Consider the following 10,667-nt stretch of genomic DNA (forward strand, 5'->3'; position numbering starts at 1 on the left):
AAAATTAGAAAAATGACAAACATTTTGTGCTTACATAATAGTCTAGAATAAAATAGTCTTGAACAAGACATAAAGAAATAAAATTGAAGTCTAGAATTTTAAACTTTGAAGTCTTATAACAATATTATAAAATATTAAAAGTCTAAAATTTTTAAGTCTTAAACCAGACTACCATGGGTTCAACCTGAGTAGACCGTGTCGTAACTAAGTCGGGTCAGATATGTCAACCAATTGTAAAATTTGTATCCAATCGTAGGTATAATATTCATGTTAAAGTTATTTATAATATGTTTTAATTAATGAAAATGATATATATAAGCTAAAATATATTTTTAGTCTTTCGTGTTTTTGATTATATTCAATTTAATTCATTATTTAAGAAAAATATTATTTTATATTTTTAAAGTGAGTCAAAATGATTCTTCTAAAATAATGATTGTTTTTTTTGGAACATGATTTTGAATAATTTGAGATTTAAAAGATCTATTCACTTATATGAAAATTATGAAATCCAATTAATGTTTAAAATGAAATGACTACAAATATGATGAAAAATGTAGGAAAACAATTTGATATTAATTTTTTCAATTTTTTAATTATTTATTGAATTCACATTTTACATAATTTTCAATGATGTATCTTTTAGGGACCAAAATGATCATTTATTATTGGTTTAAAAAAAATATTTTGTGGTACGTTATTATTTTGGTTATTATGTATAAGAAACAAATGAGAATTTTCTTTTTTGGGTTTCTAAATATAAGAAACATACGATTACTTTCAAATGCATTAATTGTTAATTTTCTTATATACTCTTATTTATTGTAAATTTTATTAATGAAATAAGTTATATTCATTGGTGAAAAAATCTACCTCTGAAAAAATAAGTATTATTATTAAATACAATCACCACTTAAATTATTTATTTTTATGGATATTTTTAAAATAAAATTTAAATTTTTGATATTATTAACTAAAATTAACTAATTTAATTATTTTTATTTGTCTTCATGAAATAAATCTTTATTTCTTATATATAAGAAAGAAAATAGTATTGTAGAAATATCACTTCTCTAAAAAAATTGAACTCTTAAAATTCTTCCTTCTGTATTTTTTTAAAATAAAAAAACATGAACTTATGCTAACCCCTCAATGCAAATAATTTCCCTGGGTTGTAATATCAACCATATATACGGATATACTAGTAATCAAGTGGTTGAGAAATAAAGTGACCGAACAAACTCAATTGGTGCATCTAGAATAATGATATATTATTATTACATCTAAAATTTTCTAAAATACAAAAATAGACAAATTTGTACGATTTATTGCATACGAAAATATGTTTATATAATTTTTTAAAAAACGTTACATAATTATTATAAAAACATATTGAAGAAAAGTGATTTAAAATGCACTAGAAAATCATTTTAAAATAGAAGAAATAAGCAAAATATAAATATTCTCACATCAGATAAGTAGAGATCTATTAAAACAAGAGACTAAAATGATAAAATCATTGACATAAATCAGCCTTATAAATAGCTTTAAATAAGAGTAAATGTTGAAAAAATATTATTATAAAAAAATAAAGAATGTGAACAGTGAACAGGTAGTTAGATACCAATAACCTGACTGTATATATTTATTAGTATCAGTTATATACGAGGATAACTTGAATCAAGGTAGAAAATACAGGTTTTCTGTTGTTATACCAAGAAGAATTAATCGAATTAAATAAAAAAAGCTTGGTATTTATTTGAGTTTTTTGTTATGAAAACGTGATTAAAAAAATAGACGGAGTTTCCAAAGAAGACATGACAGAGTACGAACTAAGAAAGATCCGTAGGAAGTTGAGGTCACGCAAAGGAGGCTGGCATGGTACTTGGTAGGGGGTAGGCGCGTCATTTCACTAATATTCTGAGCAATTGAGAGCTTGAGTTGAAGAAAGCACCATAAATAAATCTTCTTCTTCTTCTTCTTCTTCTTCGCTTCCATCAAATCAAATCTCACACTCTCTCACTTACAGCCATGTCCATGGATTCTATGGCCACTTCCATCGGAGTCTCGGTCCCCGTGCTCCGCTTCCTCCTCTGCTTCGCCGCCACCGTGCCCCTCAGCTTCCTCTGCCGCTTCCTCCCCCGCGGCCTCCCCAAGCACCTCTACTCCTCCGTCGTCGGCGTCGCCCTCTCCTACCTCTCCTTCGGCTTCTCCTCCAACCTCCACTTCCTCGTCCCCATGTTCCTTGGCTACGCCTCCATGCTCCTCTATCGTCCTCGATGCGGCATCCTCACCTTCTTCCTCGGATTTGGCTACCTCATTGGCTGGTTCGTACAATCGATCTATTTTCTCTTCACTATTCAATTCTCCCCCCCTCTCTTTGACCTAGCCCCGCGTTTGCCTTTCTCTCTTCTGCAGCCACGTGTATTACATGAGCGGTGATGCATGGAAGGAAGGTGGCATCGATGCCACTGGTAAGCGCCAATTAATTACTATTATTTTATATTTTATATTTTATTATTTAGATTGAGGAATGAGGGAATTGACTGGTAAGGTTATTTTGAGGTGAAAGTTGGTTGGTTTGGTCATTAATTGTGGTACCTGGTTGGTTTGGGAATAGGGGCTTTAATGGTTTTGACGCTCAAGGTTATCTCCTGTGCGGTTAATTACAACGATGGTTTGCTGAAAGAGGAGGGTTTGCGTGAGGCTCAGAAGAAGTACCGTTTGATCAAGTTGCCTTCCTTGATTGAGTACATTGGTTACTGCCTCTGCTGTGGAAGTCACTTTGCTGGTCCTGTTTATGAAATGAAGGATTATCTTGATTGGACTGAAGGAAAAGGGGTATTGTTTATTGTTAACTGTTTATTATCCTGATTTTGGTTGATAAGAATTAGCAGAATGCACTGGCATTGAATGCTGAATTCTCCTTAAATTTGAACTGAAAAAATTCCAGTAGTAGAGCAGTTACTCTTCTTATTTTTTTTTATTTTTAATGCTGATAAGTTATGAATGATTTTTCTCAACTTCTCGTGTTCGTTATTTCAATCTTATTATTAGTCTTTATTATTGCTATTATGGGCAGATTTGGGGCACTGAAGCAAAAGGGCCATCGCCATCACCTTACGGGGCGACCCTTCGGGCTCTTCTCCAAGCTGGTTTTTGCATGGCCATGTATTTAAACCTCGTGCCTCATTTTCCTTTGTCCAAATTTACTGATCCTACCTACCATGAATGGTGTTTCTGGAAAAAATTAAGTTACCAGTATATGTCTGGCTTTACTGCACGCTGGAAGTATTATTTCATCTGGTCAATTTCAGAAGCTTCTATTATCATCTCTGGCCTGGGGTTCAGTGGCTGGACTGATTCGTCCCCACCTAAGCCTCGCTGGGACCGGGCCAAAAATGTTGATATAATTGGTGTTGAGTTTGCAAAGAGTGCAGTTACTATTCCAGCTGTGTGGAATATTCAAGTCAGCACCTGGCTTCGTCATTGTGAGTTTCTTGCTAATGAGATTGAATGCTTTTATTGCAGGGTTTGATTAACTATCTCAGTAGGATATAGCCATTATTCAATTTAGGCATAGAACTTAGTTTACGGTCCTGGCTGCATCATTTATAAGTTCTGGTAACAATTTGGCCATAGTATTTTTTAGGTGGTTACACCTACACACGTATGGTTCTTTATTAACATCTGAATTTGGATGAACTTTTCAATTAGCACTTATGGGAGGAGAAAATTAGAAAAAGGTCAAATGAATTAAGTTTATCCTATAAGTTAATCAGCTTTTGGAGAAGTTAAATGAAAGAGCTTCTATAGAAGTTGAAGTACATAAGTCGACTTATGGAAGAAGCTTTATTGATTTTACATTTTTACTTTCTTATTTTCTTCTCCTATAACTATAAATACTTAGAAGTTTATAAAAAAAGGACTTAGTCTGAACTTTGTACCAGGGATTAGTTGGGCCATGCTAATAATCTCTCTTCTTGAGTTAGAACATGGTTTTTGTTTACACTAAATTATAGCATGAGCAAGCCATCAACCCTGGACCAAAAAAAAAAATAGTGAAGCTACCAACAATTGATTTTAAATATTTTTTATTGTTCTTACACTGTAGACTTAGCTAGATGCAAAATTGAAAATTGATGTAGATTACCTATTTATATGTCATTCATAAAGCTTGACAATAAAATATAAAATTGTAATTTTCTTGTTGTTTGGGTTTTGGTAGATGTTTACGAAAGGCTTATTCAGACTGGGAAGAAACCAGGTTTCTTTCAGCTACTTGCCACTCAGACCGTTAGTGCCGTTTGGCATGTGAGTAAAATTCTATTGCTACTGTATCTTGGTATCTGCATTATTATTGCTTCAAGCTTTACTATAATTGCAACAAATGTATGTATGCATGTATGCATGTCTTTTTTTTTTTTTTGGAATAAATAATTGTTAGACAAATAGTCTTTAGACTTGTGAGTAAGCAGTATGTGATAGTTGATACCAGGTATACATATATCTATTAATTTCTTCTACTATGTTATTTGGGAAAAAAAGATCCACTTTAGAAAGCTGAAGAAGAAACTGTTGCATGAAACAACTTTGGTGTGCTGGTATTTTATATTGTCGATCTCTTTTTTTTATGTGTAAGGATTTTTTACATCATTTTTCCCCCTAACATTTCGACTTTTTCATTGTAGGGCTTGTACCCTGGATACATAATATTCTTTGTTCAGTCAGCATTAATGATTGCTGGTTCCAGAGGTATAATGTTGAACTTTGCTCATTTGCGGTTCTTTCTTCAGTTAGTTAGTTAACTCGAGTTGCTGTGTTTCTTTTCAATCAGTGATTTACAGATGGCAGCAAGCCGTGCCTCCGACAATGTCTCTGGTTAAGAATGTGTTGGTGTTTACAAATTTTGCTTATACACTTTTGGTTCTAAATTACTCCTGTGTTGGTTTCATGGTTAGTCCTCTTTCTTACAAGTCCCCCCCACCCCAAACACCATAACACACACATGTACATTTGTATTTTCAGACTTAAACAGGCCAATATGGATTTCAAAGTTTTTTTACAAGTTTTCTATGATTATGTTTGAATAGGTGTTAAGTCTGCATGAAACTCTTGCATCATATGGAAGCGTGTATTACATTGGAACTATTGTTCCTGTTGTTATGATTCTTCTTGGTAAAGTAATTAAACCTGGAAAGCCTGCCAGATCTAAAGCTCGGAAGGAACAGTGAGGTGACAATGCTGTTTATTCTTGTTGGAATTTTTGAAATCAGATTAGGATAATGCGGCAGAAGGGTTTCTAGTTCCCACAGGTTTTCTGGCCCTGGTTTTCAACATTGTTGTAACAGCTCCTTTGGTCTTGAAAATGGTTGGGCGCTTTCATACTCTTGGCTTTAGCATTGAATTGTATTTCTGTGATAAGAAACTTCTTGTTGGCAGGTTTGATAAAAGCTGTTATTGAAGAAATGTTAGAAACATTTGTATTTCTGTGATTTCTCTCTACTTTCAGCTCTCTCTATTCCTAACAATTACTGCAAGAGGCTCTAGTTTTCAAATCTTAACCATAGACAAATATGCAGATACTCTGATGTATGGTAACATAACTGTACCATCTAGTTTTCAACTCTCCAAGTCACTTTCTTGTCATTTTGTACAAAAATGGTACCCGCCTTGTTGGCCATAAAGTATGGGCACTGTCACTAAGAAAATTTTGGATCGGAACTGCCTATCATAGGTCTTAAGAATTTCATTTTTATTCTGAAATGCACCTATCTGAAAATGTCTGGGACAGTGCTTACCTAACTGACCTAAGGATATCTAAATTGTGTAGGTTTAGAATGTCCTGAAAATGTCTTTTGCCTTAAGACTGAGATATACGATAAGGTGAGGTAGTATTCTACTGCATGTGTGGCCTCTAATTGCCTATTTCAAGTATTTCTAGACCATGCCAATAAGAAAAAAAGGAACAGGGAGGGAGAGCGAGAAGTTCCCATAACGTTAAGTTTGTTGAAGGTGAAATAAAATTATTCAATCCATTAATCAAAGTACCATTCTCGTCTTAATGTATTCCTGACGTATCAACTGGTTTCTCCGGTATTTTCGTTCTTTAAATGTCACTAATGCAAAAAAAAAAAAAAAAAACGAACATGGTGTTGGACTTATTTTAGAATGATGATGGGATTCCAATATTTCTTTGTGTTGGTGAATAACATTTACACATCCTTATAACAAATTTCAGGACTTTTACAGTGAAATAAGTGTTACTCTTTTTTATGCTGGCATGTTTCTTTTTATTGTGACACATGCCTATTTTGTGATATATTTCTATTAGTCAAATCCTGCCCAAGATCTCATTACTGTTATAGTATGGTTTATGCTTTTGCTTAGTCAGACGTTGTGTGGACCACTTAGTGCATGTCTTGTATTACCGTTCTGTTGTCTCCAACTTCCTGTTAAAGGATTCAAACCACCATATTTACAACGTCGATACAAACAAGCCCTTTGCTAACTTGGGTGATCTTGTTTCACTTTCTCCTACTTGTTAGGACGAAGCTCCTCCTCTTTTATCTTTTCTTATGGAGGTTGTTGAAGGCTTTTCTTTTCCTTTCCTAGTTCTATTGGTGTTTAATTTATTTTCTTGGGCTGTTTAACCATACTGATTTTTTCAGTAGGGCCAGTGTTACATTGAGAAAATTATATATATATATATATATATATATATATATATATAAAAGGATGAATCAAATTATATCATTCAATAACTTTTAATTGGATAATATTTTTTTAAAATCGACTGTTTGATTGAAAGTTTCTTTTAATTAGATCATATATATATATATATATATATATATATATATATATTAATTCAAAATTAATTACTACAATATTCATACAGATCAAAATTAACGTAATATAAAATATACTAAAATATTGATGATTCAATATATATATTTTAAAGCCAAAACTGTAATTTATTAAAGAAATATCAACATATTTAACACTAGTTATGTTAAAATCTGCACAAAAAGTCCCAAAAGTACTGAATGTATATAAGTCAAGCGATATTAAACATATATATTTTTTAAAATATTTTTAATTACTTAATAAATATAAAGATCAAATACAAATATTTTGATATAATAAATTATAAAATAAATGTTTTTTTTTATTTCTTTAAACAAAAGGCGCAATTAAAAAAGTCTAACCATAGTTTTGGTGTTTAAAATTTTGAAACCAATCATTAATAATAGTGATGGCATTTATTACAACCTTCAATGTCCAAACTGAGGATAACCACAATGCTATTAACATTGTAAACATAAAGTGAGCGTAAAATTGTGGGAGCCCATGCAGCCATTAATCGTAGTTCTGAATTGGATGACGTACGCTACAAAGAGTGTCAATACTGTGCACTAATTAGTGATTCTCTATTGAGTAGGAATATTCTTAAATTTTGCCTAAAATGAGCTCAACGCTCAAGTACATAAACAACGGCAAGCTGGCTCCAGATTTTGCTATTTTTTCACTGTACCTTTCCCCTTCTGTTTTCCATGGCGTGTAACTCTGTCACTTCTGCCATGACAATTATTACAAGAAATTATATTTACTTATAGATTCATAATTCATTGTGTTAGTTTCTTTTGTAAATAAGAGATATAAAAAGAGAAGGAAAAAAATATAAAAAGGCGGTATAATTAAATAATAGAGCTCGTTAAGTATCTACCTTTCCTCCTATTAATTGATATTTCAGTAGTTGATGTGAAAGAGGCATTATGATAGTATATTGTATTAATTTTTTTACCCAAAAGAAAAAGATTTTTTTTTTGAAATTTTAACGTATAAAAGATATAATTTTTAAGACAATTATTATAAAAAATAACAAATTTATTATAAATTTTTGTGACAAGTTTTTTTTTTTTTTGTTAGTTCTAAAAAATGCCGAAAAACTTGATTAGAAATACAAAATGTGAAACAGAAGAGCAGCAACAACACTCCATTTATGGGTTCTATCTTCTCATTTAATATCTTGTTCCACCTTTTTATTGCGAAAACAGTTCCAACGCAATAAATTTGACGAATGAAGACAGTGCAGTAATCCGGGGTGAAACCTCCGTTTTGGCTCTCACCAACCACAGATTTCCCCTTCTCTGTGTCTTCCTGCGCGTTACCAAATTTGATTTTACCTTTTCTCTCTTTATATTCTTCTCTTCAAATTCTGATACTTTCTACGCCGGCCACTCAGTTTCTCTTTCGTTTTTCTTTTTCTTTTCTTTCTTTCTTTCTTTCACTTATCCTATTAGTATTATTTCCCAGTCGGTTTCTACATTCTCTCTGTTTTTTTCCTTCCACCGACTGCTAGTTTTCGTTAACACCACTAACTTCAAGGTTGGTAGCTTTATCTTCCTTCCCCTTTAAATTATACTAATCTTACTTCCCTTAACTTTTCCTTTGGTTTTTATTCTTCCATTTATTGTATTTTACATCATGAAGAAGAGGCTTTTGATTTTGGGCAAGTCAAGGTTCTTTCTTCTTTCCTCGTTTTCCCTCCCTCCAAGGGAAGAACCTCTTCAGATACACCCTTTTTGCCCTGAGAAAACATTAGACCACACCGCACTCTTCCATTTCACCCATAAAGCTTGGACTGCAGTCAAAGAGTCAACGATCCACAACATGTTTTCGAGGGGCAGAGGGAGTGACATTGGTGGCCATGGCAACACAAACGTGGCTGAATGGGAATTAAGGCCAGGAGGAATGGTCGTGCAGAAACGTAACTCGGATTTGAATCAAAATTCTGCATCTAAATTCACCATCAAAGTCAAAGTGAAGTATGGCTCATCCTATCACCAAATTCAAATCAGTTCTCATGCAAGTTTCGGTAATTCCATCCTTGGGCATTTCTCTCTTCATTTTATTTAAAAATTTAATCTTTACACTATAGTCAGAAATCATAGTTCATAGTTGTTGTTTTTTATGGACAAATATTAGTTATTAATTGGTTAATTTTTTGTTAGCGAGGGAATGGAACCCACAACTTTTTTCTCCCTCCCTTCTCCTTTTACCATCCTAACCTTATCACTCCAAACCAAATCACGTTGTACGTTGTTATTGTAAAAGTCCATACACTAATCATATATAACAGTTTATGTTTGAATGACATTATTATGATAATTGTGATTAAATGACCCTTTATACTGAACACACTATTTTATTGTCTTTTCGATAGATTATTGATGGATTATTGGAATGTGGTTCCTTGGGGTGCAGGGGAATTGAAGAAAATGTTAACAGAACCTACAGGATTGCACGTTCAGGATCAGAAGTTGATTTACAAGAAAAAAGAGAGAGACTCAAAGTCATATCTTGATGTTGAGAGGGTCAAAGATGGATCAAAATTGGTGCTTGTTGTGGACATTGAGAGTAGAGAAAGAAGGATACTTGAGACGTTAAAAATTGCTAAGGAGAAGACATCAAAATCCTTGACAGAAATAAAGGTGGAGGTTGATAAACTTGCCAAGAAGGTAATAGCACCTAGTTTTGCAAAAAACAAAAAAAAAACACGCGTAGTTTCACACTATTAATTTCCACATTGTGAACTGGTGTACCTATTTTTGCGACTCTTCAATTCAATGAAATTGGACAGGTTGCAGCTTTGGAGGCTGCTGCTTCCACAGGTGGGGTTATAGCAGAGTTAGATATAGAGACTTTGACCGAGAATTTGATGAGAACATTGATTGCATTGGATGAAATTAATGGTGAGGGTGAACTGAAATTGCAGAGAAGAGAGCAGGTACTAAGTCTTTGATTTTCAAAACTGAAATCTATATCATGATATTTATTTGGGTCATTAACGTTGTACGTTTTGGTAAAAAACATTATGTGAAGGTTAGGAGAGTTCAGAAACACATTGAGACTCTAGATATGTTGAGGATGGCAAGGGAAAACTCAATTTCTCTGAAAAATGAAGAGAAAAACTTGGCACGTGAGAGCAAGGTGCATTGTGGTGATCACATGCAGGGGAGACAGGGAAATCCTAAGAAGCAGCAACCGTTAAAACATTCTGAATCAGTTGTAGTCACAACAAAATGGGAAACTTTTGATTGAGGATTTTAAATTTGCAACGAAAATGCCTCACACAAATTAAGAGTGCAATCAATATTCAGTGAGTCATATAGTTGTGGGTTGCTTCTGCCTTAAAAGAAATTATTATTTTTCTCATTATATGCCTGCAATTTAGAATAATGTTTGGTTCACATTATTTTTTCTTTACATCTACTTGCACCCTTTAAAGCATCGAATCATTTCATGGGACGAATAGCAAAGGGAAAAAGCTGTTGAATGGTAGGTGTAAAAGTATGTGGAATAAAAACTGACTTGAAAAACCAAGAGGCTAATGACTTTAGCAATGGGTGGTTCGTGTTTTATTTTTTACATTATTATAATTATTTTCTTTATTTCTCTCATTATATTAATTGTCTTATTACATGTTTTCTTTTCCTTCTCTTCCTATTTCGCTATTTGTTGTATACTTTATTGTACAAAGAAAATGTGAATATAAATACAATTTGTCATTTGTTTTCATGCTGCGATGTTCAGGTCAATCCAAGTTGTACATGTAACAAAATGGAAAATACCGTTTGCATGAAAGATTTTACGGAATGGTAGGG

The 10,667-nt window shown here is 32.9% G+C and overlaps 2 protein-coding genes across 3 annotated transcripts; both read left to right on the forward strand.

Moving 5' to 3' along the window:
• The first annotated feature begins 1,788 nt into the window (after nucleotides 1–1,788).
• Nucleotides 1,789–5,495, forward strand: LOC100778962 (lysophospholipid acyltransferase 1). Its single transcript, XM_003549815.5, has 8 exons — nucleotides 1,789–2,327; nucleotides 2,419–2,474; nucleotides 2,621–2,841; nucleotides 3,083–3,491; nucleotides 4,229–4,314; nucleotides 4,692–4,755; nucleotides 4,838–4,956; nucleotides 5,094–5,495. The coding sequence occupies exons 1-8, from the start codon at nucleotides 2,032–2,034 to the stop codon at nucleotides 5,232–5,234; spliced, it is 1,392 nt and encodes a 463-aa protein (XP_003549863.1). The 5' UTR covers nucleotides 1,789–2,031; the 3' UTR covers nucleotides 5,235–5,495.
• A 2,538-nt stretch (nucleotides 5,496–8,033) lies between these two features.
• On the forward strand, nucleotides 8,034–10,170 carry LOC100779486 (BAG family molecular chaperone regulator 1). Of its 2 annotated transcripts, XM_006600745.4 has the most exons (5): nucleotides 8,042–8,388; nucleotides 8,494–8,878; nucleotides 9,268–9,521; nucleotides 9,644–9,790; nucleotides 9,886–10,170. In XM_006600745.4, the coding sequence occupies exons 2-5, from the start codon at nucleotides 8,674–8,676 to the stop codon at nucleotides 10,102–10,104; spliced, it is 825 nt and encodes a 274-aa protein (XP_006600808.1). In that variant the 5' UTR covers nucleotides 8,042–8,388; nucleotides 8,494–8,673; the 3' UTR covers nucleotides 10,105–10,170. The 2 variants fall into 2 exon arrangements, with proteins under 2 accessions (XP_003549864.2, XP_006600808.1); XM_003549816.5 differs by having other exon boundaries at nucleotides 8,034–8,878.
• The last annotated feature ends 497 nt before the right edge of the window (nucleotides 10,171–10,667 follow it).

Source organism: Glycine max, chromosome 17 (assembly GCF_000004515.6).
Source record: "Glycine max cultivar Williams 82 chromosome 17, Glycine_max_v4.0, whole genome shotgun sequence".
Lineage (NCBI taxonomy): Eukaryota > Viridiplantae > Streptophyta > Magnoliopsida > Fabales > Fabaceae > Glycine > Glycine max.

Excerpts from the sequence above, each read along its gene's own strand:
- LOC100779486 (XM_003549816.5), top strand. The coding sequence starts at position 8,488 with ATGAAGAAGAGGCTTTTGATTTTGGGCAAGTCAAGGTTCTTTCTTCTT. Across the intron at positions 8,879-9,267 it reads CAGTTCTCATGCAAGTTTCG|GGGAATTGAAGAAAATGTTA; the intron begins GTAATTCCATCC and ends CTTGGGGTGCAG. Across the intron at positions 9,522-9,643 it reads TTGATAAACTTGCCAAGAAG|GTTGCAGCTTTGGAGGCTGC; the intron begins GTAATAGCACCT and ends GAAATTGGACAG.
- LOC100778962 (XM_003549815.5), top strand. The coding sequence starts at position 2,032 with ATGTCCATGGATTCTATGGCCACTTCCATCGGAGTCTCGGTCCCCGTG. Across the intron at positions 2,475-2,620 it reads AGGTGGCATCGATGCCACTG|GGGCTTTAATGGTTTTGACG; the intron begins GTAAGCGCCAAT and ends GTTTGGGAATAG. Across the intron at positions 2,842-3,082 it reads ATTGGACTGAAGGAAAAGGG|ATTTGGGGCACTGAAGCAAA; the intron begins GTATTGTTTATT and ends TATTATGGGCAG.